Source organism: Myiozetetes cayanensis, unplaced genomic scaffold (assembly GCF_022539395.1).
Source record: "Myiozetetes cayanensis isolate MyiCay16 unplaced genomic scaffold, myiCay2020 scf35, whole genome shotgun sequence".
Taxonomy (NCBI): Eukaryota; Metazoa; Chordata; class Aves; order Passeriformes; family Tyrannidae; genus Myiozetetes; species Myiozetetes cayanensis.
Window position 1 is genome coordinate 1233775 of NW_026087577.1, and position 19163 is coordinate 1252937.

The window sequence follows — 19163 nt, forward strand, 5'->3', positions numbered from 1 at the left end:
GCCCGTCGGCCCCGCCCCCGAGCGCTCATAAGGGGCGGGGGCGGCGCGGGGGGCTCAGAGCGGCGGGCGGGCGGGCCATGGCGGGGGTGGGTGCTGCGCGCTCCGGTCGCGCCGGCCCCGGGGGGCTGCACCCGCTCCGCGCCACCGTGCCCTTCCAGCTGCAACAGCGCCGCGGAGACGGGGCCCGCGCAGGTAACGGGGGGACCCCGCGTGGCCCCGGCACCCTCAGGGCACCGGTAGTTGTGGATTGGCCCCCAGGGTGGGGGCTCCGAAACGGCCCCTCCGCCCGGGCACCCGATCGGGGGGTCCCGGCAGGGCCGGGCTCAGCCATCCTTGTGCCCCCGAGGCTTCTCCGCAGTGATGGTGCGGGGGTGGAAGCGAAAGGGAAATGGGAGAAGCGAGGGCAGAGCAGCGGGGACGGCGACAGGGAGCGAGGGGACACGGCCCCCTGAATGGGCCCGGGCTCTGAGCTGGGACCCCCGAGTACAATCACCGCGCCCCTGCTGCTTGTGACCTCCCCTGACAAGGAGTTGCCCTTTTCGAGGTGGTTTCACCAAAAAAAAGCCCCAAAATCCGAGCCCTGTGTTTCGTGCAGCTGATCCGTCTCGATAAAAAGCAGGAATTCGGTTTGCCCCGATGGTAATTCGTCCCTAATTGCACTTCTCAGCTCTCCCTGACCGCTTCAGGAATGCTTAAATATAACTTTTTAGCGGCCTAATAATAGTCTTTGGCTTTTCTCTGTGTGTGTTACTTTTGGCAGTTCCTGGGGCTGCTTTTGGCTGTGGGGTTGTTGCTTGGCTGTTCGTTATCTCACGAAGCATTAAAATAGCAGTGAAACGCTTCTGGGGTTAAATGTAAGATCAGAGTTGTGGGACGGGGGAAATATTTCTCCAGCTGAATTTGGTGGTATCTGCCCGGTGCTGGTCCCTCGCTCGGTGCAGAGGGTGTTTAATCTGCTCTGCTGGGAATTCCCCAGGGAGAATTAATGGCCCTTCCCGAAGTGTCCCCGCTCCAGACTCCCTCCTTCTGCCGCTGGCAGGGCTGGTATCGATCAGAGGAGCTGTTGAAAAGCTTTCTGCTCAATTTATACTTGAAACAAGTTAATGAAATAATCCTTTCGAGTGCCAGGCTCCCCCTCTCGGCGGCGAAATCGAGGTGAAGCTGCTGCTAATTGGGCAATTACTTTGCTGTGCAAAGAAAATCAAGGAAATCCCAAAGGAGTGGGAGCCGGGGCTGTCATCCCTGGGCTGTGTTGGAGCTCGGGCTGTCCCTGCTCCAGAGCTCCATGGATCCCATACAGCTTTCCCAGGGCAAAGTGGCTGGAGCTTCATTCCTTCCTGGCTCTGTGCCTCGCTGTGCAGGCTCTGGGAGCTTGAATTTTTCCTCTTGATCGTCCCAGTGCTTTCACTGCAGCTCTGGAAGGGCTGGAGTTTCCATTGCTCTCCTCACTTCCATGTGCTCCGGAGTGTGTGGGAGCTGCGGCACAAACTGGGCAGGACTGCCCAAACCTGGGATGCTGGGGATCCCTCACCTCACACTCCTGCTCCTTTTGGGAGCTCAGCATGGAAATGCCGTGATTTGTCCCAGCCTCCCTCGGTTGGCTCTGCTGCCTGAGCCCTTGCAGGGCTGGGGATCCCGGTGGGTTTGGAACGGGGGTGATGCGGGGCTGATCCTGCAGCTGCTCTGGTCATGCAGGATCCCACCGAGCTGAGCAGCAGCTGCTGAGCCTCCCAAAGGCCTTCCCTGAAAGGGAAAGCTGGGAGTGTTGGGAAGGAGGTCCAGGAGGGTTTGAAAAGGCCTGGATGTGCTGTTTGGGAATCCAGGGGGTCAGATGGGGGTCAGGGGTGGGTTTGCTCCTGACGCTCCTCGTTTTCCAGCCCTGACTGGGAGCAGCACCTCTCCATTCCCTTGGCAGGGAAGCGCTGCTGGTGCGAGGGTGGGAATTCCCTGGGAGCAGCAGGACTCTGATTCCCAAGAGCCAGGCTGTGTGCCCGTGGTCCCTGCAGTGCCTGGGCTGGTTCCTGGGCTGGAGCCCGTTTTCCCAAGGCAGCTGTTGCAGTGGTGGCTCTGGAAGCCCATCCCTCTCTCTCTCTCTCCCACAGCCAGCGTTCCCTGTGCCGTGGCCCTGGAGAGGCCGGGCCGTTCCCGCCGGACCTGCTCCCTGGACACCATCCTGGGCTCGTACCTGCTGGGCCAGTGGCCCCGGGACAGGGACAGCCCACCCTGCACCAGGGACAAAGCCACCCAGGTACGGACACGGTGGGAATTCCCAGCGGGAATGTTCTAGGAAGGCTTTTGATCCCTTTGTGCTTCTCAGCTCCAACTGATGGGGCAGAGCTGGAGTTGCCTTGGCCTGGTTTGGAGGCCTCTTCCTTCTCCAGGACTGACTCTATTTCTATGGAAGTAGCAATAATTTTATAAAATACGCAAATGTATAATTTATACTATGATTTAAATATTATTAATAATTAAATTCTAAAATGTAAATAATAATTTAGGTTTTTATAATATAACTTAAATATCTATTCGGTTTATATAATCTTTGTGTGGCGTGGAAGGGGGGGGATTGTTCAGATCCCGAGTCTGAGAGGGTTGTATTTCTGCCTAGAAATCACCTGTAGCCCTTCACACAAACCTGGTGTCTCTCTGGGTTACTCAGCTCGTTCCTTTAAATGGATTTTCCAGCCCTGTTTTGAGGGAAGAGGCTCCTGTCACCCTGCGATTCCCAGACTGTTCCAGGCAGCTGCTGCTGCCTGGGGAAGCTTTTCTCAGGCCCTGCAGCTCCCAGGGCCAGGGATGGAGCAGGGGGGGATCATCCAGGGCCTCCCACAGCCACAGCAGAGCAGGGACACAGGGAGAGCCTTCCAGGAGTGGGATGTGGGGGAAGAACGATGTGCCTGGGGACTGCTGCAATGCCGGAGAGGGCCGAGGTCAGGGGAAGGAAGTTCACACCCTGTGCTGATCACATTAACAGCCCTGATTCCAGTGAGTTCAGAGCGGAGCTGCTTTTTGGGAGCACAGGGAGAGCTGCCTGTCCTGGGGGTGGAGGGAGCCAGCTGGTCCCTCCCATGCTCCTTCTGCAGCCCAAACTCTGGGAGGGGGTTCAGCTCGGAGCTCCAGAACTGAGGAACTGGGGCCTCCCAGCCAGCTGTGTGTTCCCAGAGCCGGGGGAGGCTTTCCCCTCCATGTCTCCATGCAGGAAGGGCCTGATCCCTGTGATCCCTGTGTCACCACAGGCAGGGAATGTCCCAGACGGATCTCTGGGAGAGCTGGAAGTGTTCCCCTAGAGAAGAGAAGCTCCAGGGAGACCTGAGAGCCCCTTCCAGGGCCTAAAGAGGATCCAGGAGAGCTGGAGAGGAACTTGGGACAAGGGATGGAGGGACAGGACAAGGGGGAATGGGTTTAAACTGAGTAGGATAGGTGGGATATTGGGAAGAAATTCCTCCCTGGGAGGGTGGGAGGAGCTGGACTGGATTTCCCAGAGGAGCTGTGGCTGCCCCATCCCTGGGAGTGTCCAAGGCCAGGCTAGGAGCAACCTGGGAGAGTGGAAGGTGAACTTCGAGGTCCCTCCAAGCCAAACCATTCCCCAATTCCACCACTAGTGAGCCTTGTGTTGACGAGGGCAGACTGGCCCGGGGCAGGGGCTGATCCCAGCTTCTGCAGGCTCCAGGAGCAGCCTCTGAAGCCGTGCCCTGTGATTGTCCTCAGCCCTGTTTCTCGTCCCAGACCCCGCAGTCGTGGCCCGAGGCGGCGGCAGGGCCGGGCAGCGCCGGGGGCAGCTCCGACCACCGGCGGGAGGTAACGCCGAGCCCGGGCTGGGCAGGGGCTGCAGGGGAGGGAGGGAGCCAGGATACCTTTGGGAACGAGACCTCAGCCCTTGTCCTCATCCCTGACACCGGCATTGGGCTGCAGGTGGATCTGTGGCCTCCCAGAGCAGATCAGGGTGTTGAGTGTGGTTCCAGCGGGGAATCCTCACCTTTGGGTGCAGGATAACCCAGATCCCCCATGGAATGGCTCTGGCCACGCTGCAGCAGCACAGGCTGATGAGGCCTTGGGAGAACTCCAGACCCATCTGTTGAGCTGCTGCTCCTGGGATCGTGTTGGCTTTGGCACTGCCCGTGGGCTGGACAAGGGGAGGAGGAGGAGGATGGGTTTGGGGAGGGGTTGTTGAGGGGGCTGGTTGGGGGGTGTTGTTCTGGGGGGTGTTGTTTGGGAGGGTTGTTTGGGGGGGGTTGTCCTGGGTCTCCTGCTCCCACTGCTGCTCCTGTGTGTCCCAGATTGCCAAGCTGAAGCAGCAGCTCCAGCGCACGAAGCTCAGCGGCAGGAATGGGAAGGAGAAGGAGAAGAGCTGCCCATTCCCAGGGGATCACACACTCCTTGGATCACTCCAGGTACATCCACACCCTGCCCCTGCTCCCTGGCACCCCATCCCAGTGAGGGGCAGAGCAAAATCCCCCCGGGAAGGGCCCCCAACCTCCTGGGCTGGGCCTTCCTCAGGCCTCTGGTGCCCGAGAGGGAGGATTTCTCCTCTCCCACCTCTCCAGCACATTCCTGGGATTCCCTCTGCACTCGAGTTCACAGGACTCTCCTGTCAGTGTCCCCCCAGCCCAGGAGGCTCTGGCTGAGCCCTGGAAGCTGAGGGTGTGCAGATCCAGCTCTGACTCCCAGGATTCTGGACTCTTGCAGGACTCTCCCTCGGGATTCCTTTCTCCGTCTCCCGTCCTGAGGCTCAGCCCCTGCTTGCACAGGAGCCTGGAAGGGCTGAACCAGGAGCTGGAGGAGGTGTTTGTGAGGGAACAGGGAGATGAGGAGCTGCTGAGGGTGAGTGAAGGTCAAGGATGGTCTGGAATCTAGTGCCCTTGGAAACCCTTTCCTCCAGAAGCTCTGCTCCCAGAGTTCCTGCCCTGCAGGTTCAAGCTCTCCCAGGCTCAGGGGGGGTTCCTGCTCCTCTAATCCTTTGCTCCTTCCCAGATCCTGGATGTCCCAGACGGGCACAGGGCACCGGCACCCGCCCAGCCAGACCCCCTGGACACGGCCCTGGAGCCGGGAAGTGGCAGCTGGAGCAGCCTCTCCCTGTCCCCCTCCCTGTCCATGCGGACCCCAGGAAGGCCGGGAGCGCCCGAGCCCTCGGAGGCACAGCCGGAGCCAAAGGAGAAAGGTGAGCATGGAAAAGGGCTGGGAGCTTTGGGGGACATGAGGGGACTCAGAGCTCCTGGGCTGCTCCTCCCTGGCTGTGGGATGGGAGACAGACCCGGGAATTTGGCTGCACTGGAGTTACAGCTCCAGGAATTCCCCTCCTCCATGAGGGCGGTGTCCAGGCAGTGAGCTGGGATGTGGCTTTGGGAATATCCTGAGCTGGAAGGGACCCCCAGGGATCATCCAGTTCAACTTGTGGCTTTGCCCCTCAATCCCCCACAGCCTCTTCTCCACCTGAACATTCCATAACGGGGTGGGGGGTTCTAAAAGAACATGCTCCATGTTGGATTCCTCTGGATTCTTGGGAAAGCTATTCCAAATCCTCTTTTTCTTCCCTCCCAGAGCGGAGCAGCCCTTCTCCAGTGCTGGCCTTTGCCTCCTCTCCTCGTCCCAACCACAGCTACGTGTTCAAACGGGAGCCTCCTGAGGGCTGTGAGAGAGTCCGAGCCTTTGAGGAGACCCTGTGAGTGTGGGGAGCCCTTGGAAAACCACTGGAGTGGGGAGGGTCCCATGGGATGCTAGGCAGGGGCAGCTGAGGCTCCTGGGAAAGCAGGGATGGGGGAAAACACTTCCAACAGAAAGGCTGCTCAGGATCTGGGGACAGAAGCTGGAGGGGGCAGTGCTGGGAGGATCCCGGAATTCCCTGCACTTCCCAGGCCTCTTGAGGGGAAGATGGTTCTCCCCTAAATCAGGGGGATGTCCCACAAATCAGTGGGGTCTCCAAGCCAGACAGGCCCTCAGTACCCGCTCCCAGCAGCTGCTCCTCGCACATCCCAGGCTGTTCTGTGCCTGCTCGGCCGCTCCCTTGGGAATTGCTGTCCCTAATGTGTGCCCTCTGTGTCCCCTCAGCTGCTCCAGCCCATCCCAGCCTTTCCAGCCTTCCTGCCCGGACAAGAACAAGGTTCACTTCACCCCCTCGGGCTCCGCCTTCTGCCCCGTGCGCCTGGTGCAGCCGCTCTTCCCAGATGTGGGATTCCTCTTCCGGGACTTCCCGGCTCCCCCCAGCGCTGGCACGGCCCCCTTCCCCTCCTGCCAGCCCCCCCCAGCCCCCAGCCCCTTCCTGGAGGAGGTGCCCAAGGCTCCCAGCCGGAATTGCGAGCCCTGGAAGCGCGGCCAGGCCGAGGAGAGCGTCGTGTTCCAGAGCTCCCTCGTGGTGTGAATCCCTCGGGAAGGGCAGCACCGGCACCTGCGGCTCCTCAGTGCCTTGGAGGTGGGATGTGGCAGCCCCTGGGATTGGGAATTGTGGCAGAATTCCCCCCAGGATGGCAGAGACTGGGAAGGACAACGTGCCCTGGCTCCCTCGCTGCTGGGAGGGCTCGTTCCTGGAGCCTCCCCAATCCAAAGCACTTTCCCGGGTTGGATTGTCCTTGTTTCCTCTGGGAAGAGCAGAGGCAAATCCCTGCTCCTCTGGGAATGAGGGACCTCTCGTCCCTGCTGGGACTGGGGAGAAGGGGCTGGAGCTGCCCTTGGATGTGCCAGGCTGGAATTGTGTCCCTGCACAGCTCCTGTCCCTCAGGGAGGGCGGGAGAGCAGCACATTCCTGGCTGTGCCTCCCCTTCCCTGCTCCAAACCTGGAGCTTCCAGGGATCTCCTGGAATTGTGTGGCTGAGGGTGCCCTTGGAGCCGTGAGCTGCTCTCCCTGCCTTCCCTGCTCTGCCAGGGGCCTGGTGCTGCAGGGAGAGGGCATGGAAGTGGGATCTGGCAGCACACACAGATCCTGCTGCTTCCCAAAGAAACTTCCTGGGATGAGAGCCCGGATGGGGCTGGGGTGGAGGAAGTCTGGGACCTTCAGCCTCATCCAGGGGGATCCAGGACCTTTGCGCTCTTCCAGGGGGATCTGGGACTCTTGGCCTCATCCAGGGCAATCTGGGACCCTCAGTCCCACTTGGAGGGATTCCAGAACCTTTGGCCTCATCCAGGGGGATCCTGGACCCTTGGCCTTATCCAGGGCTGGGCTCTGTGCAGGATCAGGAGCCACATCCAGCAGCTCCACCCTGTGAAGCCTTTGAAGTTCCCTCACACAGAGCAGGCATCGTGGAGCCTCTTTCCAGCAGGAGCTGGGAGCTGTGTCCTGTTCCAGGGGCTCTGGGATGTTTTGGAGCTGCTGCTTTTCCCATACCTGGTGTAGAAACTCTATTTTCTTCCAAAGACACTTATTTTTGCAGCTCTTTGAGGTTTGTATTTCACGTCCTGCGAAGAGGATCCTTCCCCCTGCAGCTCCTGCCTGGTGGTCACGGAGTGGGGGGAGGTTTGGGGGTTATTTTGTGCAAATGCTGGGAATGCTGGTGCCAAGGAAACAAAATAAACACTTCAGGCATCCAAAGGGCTTCTCTGGGATTTAAGGGATGGGCTTTGGGGGTGAGGACAGGGACAGCCCAGAGCCTGGTTTGGGATGGAGGGGCCGGGCTGGGGGTTCATCCTGCCCGGCTGGGGTCACTGGGAGGGCGCTGGGGGTCACTGGGAGGGAGCTGGGGGTCACTGGGAGGGTGCCGGGGGTCACTGGGAGGGCGCTGGGGGTCACTGGGAGGGCGCTGGGGGTCACTGGGAGGGCGCTGGGGGTCACGGGGAGGGCGCTGAGCTTTACGAGGAGGAGGTCGGGGCTCCCCTGGAGGGGTCGGGGCTCCCCTGGAGGGGTCTGGGCTCAGGGCTGTTCGGGCCGATCCCGGAGCTGTTCCCGTGTCCGTTCCCGGGCGGGCTTTGGGACCGCCGCGCCTCTCTTGGCGCGGTGGGCGTGGCCTCCCCCGCTGTCCCTCCAATCCCCTCGTTCCCCGTGGCCCCGCCCCCTCCCCTCAGCCAATCGCCGCGCTCCACATCCCGTGGCGTCCCCGCGCGCGCCGCGCCGCTCCCAGGCCCCCGCAGCGCGGGGCTGCCCCGCGCGGTGCCCGCCTCGCGGGGGGCTCTGCGGGGGCTCCGCGGGGGGATTCGCGGCCTCCGCCGCCCCCGGGAGGGTCGGGGGGTCTCGACCCGGGGACCCCGCGCGGTCCCGGCGGGCTCTGCCGCCCTCTCCCCCCCCGCGGGGCCCGCGGCGGGCCCGGCAGCGCTGAGGGCGCCCGGCACAGGCGCGGGGCGATGAGGGCCGCCCGGGGCCGGCCGGGATGTGGCGCTGGAGCTGCCGGAGCCCGACATGGGAGCGACCCCCGCGATCCCCGAGCGCCTCCGCCTGCCCCTCTGCTGCCTCGGCGTGTTCGCCTGCTACTGCTGCTACGGCATCCTGCAGGAGAGCATGTGCGGCACGGCGGGGCACGGGGACGGCGCACCGGAGGGGACGGGACACGAGGGACACCGGGAGGGAACCTGAGGGACACGCCGGGGGACACCGGGAGGGGACGAGGGGCCGGGGTCACAGACAGGAGCGGAGGGGACAGGGGAATGGGGGAGACACGTGGGGCGGGGGGACACCCGGTAGGAGGGGGGGTGACACCGGGGACCGGGGGGTGACACCGGAGATAGGGAAGTGACACGGGACTGGGACGGGGAGAGACTCGGGGGCACAGCCGGGGCCACCCCCTCGCTGAGCCGGGCGGGTCCCGCGCGGTGTCCCCGGGAGCTGCCCCGGGATGGAGCCGCCGCTGTCCCCGCGGTCTGTCCCGCTGTCCCCTGTCTGTCCGTGTCTCACTGTCCGTCCCTCCAGCACTCGGGGCCGTTACGGGGAGGGGGCTCACCAGGAGAAGTTCAAGTTCGCGCTGACCCTCGTGTTCATCCAGTGTGTCATCAACGCCGCCTTCGCCAAACTCCGTGAGTGCCCCGGCCCTCCCCTGCCCCTTCCCTGCCCCTTCCCTGCCTTTCCGTGCCCCTTCCCTGCCCTCCCCTGCCCTTCCCTGCCGGGGGCGCGGGGACAGCGCTCCCCATGTCCCGGTGTGTCCGCAGTGCTCCGGCTCGTGGATGCAGCGCGGGTGGATCGCACGCGGGGATGGCTCTACGGCGCCTGCTCCCTGTCCTACCTGGGGGCCATGGTGTCCAGCAACTCGGCCCTGCAGTTCGTCAGCTACCCCACCCAGGTGGGACCCTCAGAGCGCTGTGGGATCCTGGGGATCACTCGGGATTTACTGATCCCTGTATGGATCACTCAGGATTTACTGATCTATCTATGGATTACTCAGAATTTACTGATCCCTGTATGGATCACTCAGGATTTACTGATCCCTGTATGGACCACACAGTATTTACTGATCTATTTATGGATTGCTCTGTGTGCACTGATCCCAGTATGGATCACCCAGCACAGCCTGGAGGAGCACAGCCCCCTGGGAAGGGACACCAGGGGGATTGATTCCCATTTTTCTGTGGCCACTTTTATGTTAGGGAGGGACAGGGAGAGCTCAGGTGATCCAGAAAGGGAAGAGCAATCCCTAGAAATGTTGGGAATTTGCTGTTGGAAGGCTTGGGGGGGGGGTGGTTGAAGAACCTTCACTGTTAATTTGCCTTGGTAATTAATCACCCTGAGTTGGGGTGGGGTTGGAAGTCCCTGGTGTGTCCTGTGTCAGGGTGACCCTATGCTCATCCTATATCCAGGATTTCTCTCCTCCCTGGTGATGAGATTGGGATAGTTAATCCTTGTCTTTCCTTTCCAGGTCCTGGGCAAGTCCTGTAAGCCCATTCCAGGTGAGCAAATTCCCTGTTTCCCGTGTGTTTGTGGGGATTTCTCCTTGGCAGATCCATCTCCCTGCTCTGCTGGGCCGGGTTTAACTCCCAGGAGGGGCTTTGGGACATCCCTTCTCTGCAGCCGTGATTTTTAGGAAGGACTTGTTAGGAGTTTAATTCCTGTAAGGGCTTCTGGGAGCGGTTTTTGACGTCCCTTCTGTCAGTGATGCTCTTAGGGGTGACCCTGCTGAGGAAGAAGTACCCCCCAGCCAAGTACCTGTGCGTGCTGCTCATCGTGGCGGGGGTGGCCCTGTTCCTGTACAAGCCCAAGAAGGGGGCTGGGAGTGATGACCACGTCTTTGGCTACGGGGAGCTGCTGCTGGTGAGTGCCAGGGCACAGGGCAGGGGAGGGGCTGGCCCTGGGCCTCAGGGGGCACTTACAGCTCACCTGGGCCTGGGGGAGATAAACCCAGGGCCTCAGGTGTGCAGCTCACCTGGGTGCTAAACACAGACCCGGGTGTGATTTACAGCTCACCTGGACCTGAGGTCTAAATCCCGACCCCTCAGGTGTGATCCCAGCTCCCCATCCCAAATCCCAGAATTCAGGTGTGATCCCAGCTCCCTGTCCCAAATCCCAGAGTTCAGGTGTGATTCCCAGCTCCCCTGTCCCAAATCCCAGAGTTCAGGTGTGATTCCCAGCTCCCAGAGCCGCGGTGGAGCCGTGGCAGGAGGGCAGGTGGGGCGTGAGGGGGCTCTGAGCTGTGCTGGGGTCCAGCTCAGGTGCTGAGGCACCAAACTCCTTTTCAAAGAGCTCGTGCTCGGAGGTGCTGGGGTGTGCAGTGGGCACAGGGAGGGGTCCCTGTGGAAAGGAGCAGACAGTGGAGGGTTTGTGTCCCTGCCCAGCTGCTGTCGCTGACCCTGGACGGGCTCACGGGGGTGTCCCAGGACCACATGAGGGCTCATTACCAAACTGGCTCCAACCACATGATGCTCAACGTCAACCTCTGGTCCACCCTGTTCCTGGGGGCAGGTAAGGATGCCCTGCCCACACCCCAGGGCACAGCCTGTGGCTGATCCTCACCCTGACCCTCACCCTGACCCTCACCCTGACCCTCACCCTCGCCCCTGAGCTCCAGAAACGGGCCTGGAACACCTTGTGGGAAAACCTTGCTGCTTTGGTCTGGGGATCTTTGTCTGTTTGTGTGTGAAAAGGGGGGGTTGCTCAGTGTAGCTCTGCCAGTGCCCACCAGAGAGCCCCAGCCAGGCTGGAAAGGGCTTGGAAAGACCCAGGATAGTGGAAGGTGTCCCTGCCCATGGCACAGAGTGGAACTGGATGAGTTTAAGGTGTCTCCCAACCCAACCCATGATTTGATGATCAGGCTGCAGCCCTTCTGATTAATTGCTGTACTGTTGGAATTTGATCTGTAGTTAATGATTGCTCCTTTCATTAATTAACCAGGGAGGTGATTGCTTTTTCTCCTGTTGTTTTCCACTTTGGAGTTCACTCTCTGCTTCCAGTAGCTCCCCTTGGGGCTCTGAGCACAGACTGAAATTGCACCACGTGCGATTTTGGGCTCCCAAGTTCAGGGTTTTCCACCTTGGTGTGTCTTCCAGGGATCCTGTTCACTGGGGAGCTCTGGGAGTTCCTGAGTTTCACGGAACGTTATCCCAGTGTCATCTACAACATCCTCCTGTTCGGCCTCACCAGCGCCCTGGGGCAGGTGAGTGCTCCTGCCCTGCCCCCCCGGATCCTGGGATGGTTCTGGACCACCCTGTGCTGCTCTGGGGGGTGCCTGGACCCTGCACAGCCTGTGGGATGGGGTGGAACTGGATCATCTTCAACCCAGACCATCCCAGGACTCTGTGAAACCGATTCAAGTTCATGTGCAGATAATCAGAATTTGAGATGAGATCCTTCAGCTCTTCCCTGAGAACACGATCCCTGGCGTCCTTTTCCTGGGGCTGGTGACAAACAGCCCCTGTTTGCTCCCCCCAGAGTTTTATCTTCATGACTGTGGTGTACTTCGGGCCCCTGACCTGCTCCATCATCACCACCACCCGCAAGTTCTTCACCATCCTGGCGTCCGTCATCCTGTTTGCCAACCCCATCAGCTCCATGCAGTGGGTGGGGACCATCCTGGTGTTCCTGGGTAAGTCTGGGAAGCAAATCCCTGGGATCCCTCTGTCCAGCTGCTCAAACACCACGTACCTGTGTTAGAGCTCTCGTGCCCCCAGCAGCTCCGGGGTGTCCCCCACACCGGGTGACTCCTGGCCACAGCACCGGCAGTTTGGGGCCAGCAAGCTGCTTTTCTTGCCCCCAGCATTCCTTGTTTGGGGAACACAAAGCATTTTTCGGTGCATGTGGCTCGTTTTCTGTCCTTGCAGGGCTTGGCCTCGATGCCAAATTCGGGAAGGGAGTGAAGAAAACGTCGCATTGAGGAGGTGGTCGGTCGGTTGATCCCCGCGGATGGAATGAACTTTTAATTTATTGTCTTGTACCTCAAAATCTGTTCAACTGGACTCAGGAGAGGGAACCAGAAGGAGACTGTGTGGAATCTTTTGTTGGTTTGTTTTAGTTTTTTAATTCTAAGTTGTCTTACAGATGTAACTCTTTAATTTGAAGTGTAATTAAGCTTTTTTTTTTTTTTGGTTGGTTTTCTGTAATCAGAGCCACGCAGCAGCAGCAGGAAATTCTTGCCTTAACAGGAAAAAACCACAAATCCTTCATATCTTTATTAAAGAAAAACAGCCAATGGCCACTTTTCCCGAGCTTTTGATTCCGGTTGGTTTTGGGTTAACTCAGAATTCTGGGAGTTCTTTGGCGTGGCCTGGAGTGATCCCTGGATTAAGGGCTGGAGAAGAGCCCCTGTGGCTGTGTGGTTTTCTGTGAGGGAGTTGGAGCAGCCAGTGGGACGTTCTTCCATTGGGAGATCCCAATATCCTTCCTCCCAGGAATTCCTGGCGCTTCCCAGGGAACCTCTTTAACCAGTGGGGCCCAAATTCATTCTTTCCCCCCTCAACCAGGACCTTCTGCTGCCAGACCTGCCCAGCTGAGGGGACAGCAGTTAATTACAGCCCTGCTTAATTGGGCCCTGGTTAATTGACAGCATCCCGCTCTGGAGGGGAGGAGTTGTTATCCAGGGATGCTCCAGAGCAGGATTCTCCAAGGAGCAAACTTTCCACATGAAAGGCTGTTCCTGCAGATGCCTCTTGCTCTTCCATCTGCTGGGGGGTTTGGCCTCTTGTCCCTCCAGATGGGACCTTGATCTCCTTCCTGAGCTGCTCCTGGAAGTCTCTCCTTCTCCATCCCTGCTTTCCCCACCCCTCCCATGTTCCCTCCAGCTGGGCAAAAAGTCTTGGAAATCATCTTGGGCAGAATTAAATCCAAGGCTGGGAAAGGGTTTTAATCTGTCACCTCTTTGCTGTCTTAGATTTGTCTTGAAGTGCTAATTAGCAAACAAAGGTGTTCTCAGAGAATCCTGAAGGAAATGTTTCTGGGATTAACTCCCTGAGTGCTGCCTGGAGAACACCCTGTGCTGCTCCTGCTGGGACAGTTCCTGCTTCCCAGGAGGGAAGATCCCGTGTCCTCTCCTGCTTTTCCCTTGGCTCCACAGTCCTGCTCGGGATGGGCAGTTACCAGCAGGGGGAACTCTCATTTCAGCCATTCTTGAGGAAGAGCAACAAAACGAGCAGCTCCTCTCTAATCCCTGCTCTAACTCCGGTCCTGCAGTCTCTGTGAGCAGTGATCCCCAGCTGGACATCCAGGCCTCGCTCCGTGTTCGCTCCGCTCAGTGAATTGCCAATCTCCAGCGTCCATAACTTTGGGGACAGCAAGGAAAGTTTTCCACAGTGGTCCCTGTAGTCAGTGATTTGCTTTTCTGCAGGTGGGACAAGGACCCCACCTTTAATCAGATGTTGTGATCTCCCCTTTGCAACAGAAATCTGGGTAAGTTTGTTGGAAAAAAGTGATTTGTTTGAGGCCCCACTGAGGAGCTGCAGCTGGAACAGGAGCAGGAGCCGCCCAAGGCCCATCTGCTCCAAAGGACTGTTTGCCCCCTAAAATGTGCACTTTTCTGCAGTTTGATAAATTCTAAGGTGTCTTTCCCCCCTTGTCTCTGAGCTGAGTCGCACTGTCACCTGTGACCGCTGGCTGAGGTCACTCTGTGACTGTTCCTCAGCAGCAGGACCCCTCACCTGATAACTGAAGAAACGCCCAGCATGAAATTAATTATTTTTGCAGCCAGCCAATGTTTTAGGGAAGTGTGAGTTACATAAATCCTGGGAACCTGGGGAGGATGCAACATTTAATTGTCTGTAAACTCACCCAGTCACAGGAAGGGGTGGCACAGTCCAGTGGGAAAAGCAGCTCTGGAAACACTGGAATTGGGGTGTTCTGGAGCAGCAGTACTTAAGTCACAATATTTGCTAGAATTTGCACAAGAAAATACAAACTGGCAGTCAGTATTAACCTTTAGTTGTTAGTATTTGAGTGTAATAATTAATATTTAAGTGTGGAAAGCACCGATTTAGGGAGCTCTCTGTCCCACCTGCAGGAAAGAGAAGAATAACTCGTGGTTTAGTTTTGAATCCCAGAGCTGAGGAGATGAAAAAGTCTTAGTTTGTGGGTACCTTAAAAACCCTTTTCCTTGACTGTTGTTACTCCCTGAAGTTCCAGACTTTTACATTCTCCCTTTACCAAATCACTTCTCTTCTTTATTCCCTATTTTTTATTTGCTGCTTGTGCTTCCCCCCCCCTTTTTTTTTTTGGTTTAGTTTTGTTTTGTTTCCAGCTGCTTGGGCCCCTTATGCTCGTTCAGACTCTCCTGGTGTGTTCTGCAGAGTGAATCTTCTCCTCAATTTCTGAGTCTTTTGTCCAATTATCTCCCTGTACCTGCAGAAGGGGAAACCAGCAACACCCTCAGCCCGTTCCCAGCCCTCCCTCGGGGAAGATTGCTGGGATAACACCGAGGAATTAATCCCTGCTTGTGGAGAAAAGGCTGTCTTGGATAAACCTGGGCATTTCTGACAGTGCTCTGAGCTCCCCCACCCTGCAGGTGCTCCCAGAGTTAACAACTTCCTCAGAGAAAGGGAAATACTTTCACAGACCGTTAGGGCTGGTGGGAAGCAGCAGGATGAGGTTTTAATGAAGCCAGGATCAAAAGCATCCTGAAGCAAACCAGCCTAAAAAACAAGAGCAGGCTCATCAGGGAAGGCAGGAGATGCTTCTGAGGGGGAGAAACAAAGCACCAGCTCAAAGACGTTGGGGAGTCACTTTCTCACAATTGTGCATTTTAAAGTATAATTTCCTCTCCTAAAAAAAAAAAGAGCTTTGATACTTTTCCAATACAGGTAAAAATAGCAAAACCGAACAGATTCCCTGCAATTAAAATCTCCAAGTCAGAGTTTTTTCTAAAGGAGGTCAAATTATTTTTTTTTAAGCAATGTTTGTTTTCTCACAAAGAGAATCAGTTTTAATCACGGCAAAAAAATGAGTGAGTGAAGTTGTTTTGAGGTGTTTCGAAGTCAGGAGAGCGGGTTTGGGTGAGAAATGTGCAGAGCAGGAAGCTCTGGGTGGCTGGGGTGTGAGAAAGGGACTATCCCAGCACTAGGAGGAATTTCTCCATGGAAAGGGTGCTCAGGCCTTGGCAGGGGCTGTGAGGGGGAAGTCACATCCCTGGAGGTGCCCAAGGCAGGCCTGGCCGTGGCACTCGGTGCTCTGGGCTGGGGGACATTCTGTTGCAAATCAGATTTGGAGGAAAATGGTTGCAAAAGCAAAGCTCCAAACACTCTCCTTTCCCTGGAGGGTGCTCTGACTGCCACTGCTGGGAGCAGCCAGGGTCTCAGCAGCTCTCCCTCTCCTCACAAACCATGTCAGCACTTGGTGTGCTGTGTGGGATTTAACAATTAAACCATAAAAGCCCGGAATATCCAAAAATCTTTAACGACTTCAGTTTCAAACAAACCGTACCCTGGAACCCAGCGATGGTTCTGTTCCAGCCTGTGGCTCCACTGCAACACTCCCTTTGTTTTACAGCTGGAAAATGAGTTCTGGAGGTCTCCTGGTACCAGGAGAGGGGAATCAGCACCTTGCAGTGTGTTTGTTACTCTTGCATCTCTAAAAGCCTCATTAAGTCTCCCCAGCGATTGAGATGGGCTTTGTTTAGAAAGGGTTTGTTTGGTTTTGTAACAAAGATGGCAAATCCGGGAAATAATGAAATAACTTGTTTTCATCCTCTCCCGATCCTGGGGAGCCTATATGAGCTTTTAATTAGTGCTGCATTTTCAATAACTCTGTATCCCTACGTGTTGCAGATTCTTTCCTGGATAACAGGGAGGTAATTATGAGACTCCTGTTTCCCAGCCTCTCACTGAAGGCACGGCTGATACATTTAATCACGATGTAGAAACGCTGGCAGCTTTCTCGGGTTCAGCCTCTCCCTAATTACATTTCTGGAGTTTTAGTAAATTGAAAGGGAAAACGCAGGGACAAAATAATTAAAACCAAAGAGGAAGTTGAATATTAAAAAGCAGGAGCTGGTTAAAATTCTCGTGCACGACTCTTCCACAGCCCTGGGTTTAATCAGCTTCGCGCAGAAGTCAAGCTGAGATGTGCACAAGGGTGACACCTCCAAGCCTGGGTGGGCATCAGCATTTAGTGCTGCTTCTCAGGGGGAAAAAACCCACCTGTATCATTCAGGTGAGAGTTTTACCAACAGCAAACGCACCTGAGAATTCAGTGCTCTCCCTCGCACACACCAGCTCATGCCCACCCAAATGTCACGGTTCGAGCACCTGGGGCTGTCCAGCCATTTATCAGAGCTGTGCCAACACAAGGCAGGGCTGGGGCAGAGGGAGTGACAATATTTCTCTTGTACCTGCCACCGAAGAGGGTGGAACTGACCCTGAATAACTTTTACATAGGGAGGAGAAGTTCCATCTCCATTTTCACAGGTACCCAATTTAATTTTCTGCTTCCTGGGAACAAGAGAATTTTGATCAGGAGGACGTCATAAGCTCCAAAAGAAGTTGACCTCCCTGTAAGTGACACTTGGCCTGTGCTGAATTAAAGGAGAATTTCTGTTTATTCTGTCTATAAACTGCTTGAATCGAGAGGGGAGGGGGAATCTCTTTGTTTTCTCTAAAACCGGTGCTGTAATTTCCTTTGGTACTTCAGCTCTAAGAGGATAAACACATCACTAAAAATCCACAGCTTACGTGGGAATATAAAACCCAGGGTGATGGAAAGGGTATGAAAACGAGTTTCTAGGAGAAATGTGTGGCCAGAACAGGAATGTTAATGCCAATCCTGTAGCTCAGGAGGGGCAGTTTTATGGCATTCCTTCGTCACAATGCAGCATTACCTGCTGTTCTGTCACCATGGGCAGCAGTTTGCGAAGCGAGGGAATGAAGCAGGGTCCAAGGATTGGTCATGACTTGGATGAGACTCTTGCCAGGAAAACCCAGGAGGCTGCAGAAAGCGTTGGGAATGAAGCAGGCAATATTGGGAATCAGCAGTGGACGAGTGTGGCAGCCCAGTGTCCTGGAGCCATTGTGCTGTGGGCAGCAGCGTTTTTCATCTCAGAGAATGAGAGATGAGACTGAAATATTTTGCACTTTTCATTTAAATAAGTGTGGGATGTGTTGGGGAGCCTGGTTAATTCGGTTATTTGTGCGTAATTGTATTAACTCACTCTGAGACTGAAACTGGCAGGAGAGAAAGGATAAGCTTCTCTACAAACATTTAAATAATTAAGGACTACTAATGATGAAAATTTTGCTTCATTGGTTGCAAACCTTTACAAATTAGAGGAGAAGACCTGTACATGGATGAGATCTTGGGATCATGGGATAATGAGGGTTGGAAGGCACAGGGTCACCTGTGAAAAGGGAGAAGGTGTCTCAGGGCTTTATTTAACCAGACCTTGAAAAGCTCCAGCAGAGACTGCAAAGCCTCTCTGGGCAACCTCTCTCATCTATGGTGGTGACGTACAAATTTCTCATCTGGAATTTAAATCTTCCTGGGTTTAACTTTTGTTTCTCACCCTCCTGCCACGTGCTTGGCCCCATTTCCTCATCAAACCCTCCCGCAGCTGCTGAAAGGGCTCTGAGGTCTCTCCTCACCTTGGCAGACAGAGCGTGTTTGCTGTATAACCCTTCTCTCAAAAAGTTAAAATAAGTACTGTGCTTAAGAGTGCAGCGTTCCCTCAGGCTGGGAGTCCTTCACTGGAACAGGAGGGAAGGGGAGATGGTGTTCCCTCAGGCTGGGAGTCCTTCACTGGAACAGGAGGGAAGGGGAGATGGTGTTCCCTGAGGCAGCCAGTCCTTCATGGAGCCATGAAGGAAGGGGCGATGGCTCCTGCCATTGCCTTTAGGAGACATCCCTTCATGGAACTGTGAGGGAAGGGATGATGGCTCCCGCCATTCCCTGAGGCAGCCAGTCCTTCGTGGAGCCATGAGGGAAGGGGAGATGGCACACGCCATTCCCTCAGACAGACACCGCCTCACAGAGCCATGAGGAGAGGGAGATGGCACACGCCGTTCCCTCAGAGCTGTGAGGGCACGGGAGGCGGCTCCCGCCATCCCCTTTGCGCTGGAAGCCTCCCCAGGGCCGGGGGAAGGCGGTGCCGCCGTGCCCCTCCGCTCTGCCCTGCGGGGCCTCTGTGGGAGCCATGTGGGGAGGGACAGAGGCGCCCGCGCTGCCCCCCGTGCTCCGCCGGCTGGGAAATGGCTCCGCGACAGCAGCGGCGCGGGCCAAATCGGGAGCCGCCACACTCGGGGGGACGGCGGGGAGCACAGCGGGGCCTGCCATGGAGGGAGCCACCAGGGGGGCCGGGCCGCAAGGCACCTGCCACAAAGCGAGCCATGAAAGGAAGCGGAGGAGGTGCCGGGCCCGCCACCAGTGATCCCCTGGAGGAGGCACGGCAGGAGCGGTGCCTGCCACAAACTGATCCATGGAGATGGCACGGCAGGAGCGGTGTCTGCCACAAAGTGATCCATGCAGATGGCACGGCAGGAGCGGTGCCTGCCACAAAGTGATCCATGGAGGAGGCACGGCAGGAGCGGTGTCTGCCACAAAGTGATCCATGGAGGATGGCACGGCAGGAGCGGTGTCTGCCACAAAGTGATCCATGGAGGAGGCACGGCAGGAGCGGTGTCTGCCACAAACTGATCCATGGAGATGGCACGGCAGGAGCGGTGCCTGCCACAAACTGATCCATTCAGATGGCACGGCAGGAATGGTGTCTGCCACAAAGTGATCTATTCAGATGGCACGGCAGGAGCGGTGCCTGCCACAAAGTGATCCCAGGGCGCCGCAGGAGGGCCGCGCATGCGTGGGGAGGGAAACGTCTCGCGCGACCGAGCCGCTCGTCCATACAAGGCGGTGG

General features: G+C 57.0%; 2 protein-coding genes across 3 annotated transcripts; both read left to right on the forward strand.

Moving 5' to 3' along the window:
* The first annotated feature begins 77 nt into the window (after nucleotides 1-77).
* FAM117A (family with sequence similarity 117 member A) lies at nucleotides 78-7519 on the forward strand. The gene is made up of 8 exons (XM_050327803.1): nucleotides 78-192; nucleotides 2103-2248; nucleotides 3727-3798; nucleotides 4278-4391; nucleotides 4687-4821; nucleotides 4972-5158; nucleotides 5539-5659; nucleotides 6046-7519. The coding sequence occupies exons 1-8, from the start codon at nucleotides 78-80 to the stop codon at nucleotides 6353-6355; spliced, it is 1200 nt and encodes a 399-aa protein (XP_050183760.1). The 3' UTR covers nucleotides 6356-7519.
* Nucleotides 7520-8256: 737 nt separating this feature from the next.
* On the forward strand, nucleotides 8257-12546 carry SLC35B1 (solute carrier family 35 member B1). Of its 2 annotated transcripts, none has more exons than XM_050327966.1 (9): nucleotides 8257-8421; nucleotides 8828-8931; nucleotides 9064-9194; nucleotides 9768-9798; nucleotides 10002-10159; nucleotides 10681-10807; nucleotides 11392-11498; nucleotides 11774-11927; nucleotides 12163-12546. In XM_050327966.1, exons 1-9 carry the CDS (start codon nucleotides 8321-8323, stop codon nucleotides 12213-12215), a joined length of 966 nt encoding a protein of 321 aa, XP_050183923.1. In that variant the 5' UTR covers nucleotides 8257-8320; the 3' UTR covers nucleotides 12216-12546. The 2 variants fall into 2 exon arrangements, with proteins under 2 accessions (XP_050183923.1, XP_050183924.1); XM_050327967.1 differs by having other exon boundaries at nucleotides 10014-10159.
* Nucleotides 12547-19163: the final 6617 nt, after the last annotated feature.

What these genes read in the sequence shown, in the direction of transcription:
- FAM117A (XM_050327803.1), top strand. Translation starts at nt 78, where the DNA reads ATGGCGGGGGTGGGTGCTGCGCGCTCCGGTCGCGCCGGCCCCGGGGGG. An exon ending in GCTCCGACCACCGGCGGGAG is followed by an intron (nt 3,799 to 4,277) that starts GTAACGCCGAGC and finishes TGTGTGTCCCAG; the next exon opens with ATTGCCAAGCTGAAGCAGCA. An exon ending in CACTCCTTGGATCACTCCAG is followed by an intron (nt 4,392 to 4,686) that starts GTACATCCACAC and finishes GGACTCTTGCAG; the next exon opens with GACTCTCCCTCGGGATTCCT.
- SLC35B1 (XM_050327966.1), top strand. Translation starts at nt 8,321, where the DNA reads ATGGGAGCGACCCCCGCGATCCCCGAGCGCCTCCGCCTGCCCCTCTGC. An exon ending in GGCATCCTGCAGGAGAGCAT is followed by an intron (nt 8,422 to 8,827) that starts GTGCGGCACGGC and finishes CCGTCCCTCCAG; the next exon opens with CACTCGGGGCCGTTACGGGG. An exon ending in GACCATCCTGGTGTTCCTGG is followed by an intron (nt 11,928 to 12,162) that starts GTAAGTCTGGGA and finishes CTGTCCTTGCAG; the next exon opens with GGCTTGGCCTCGATGCCAAA.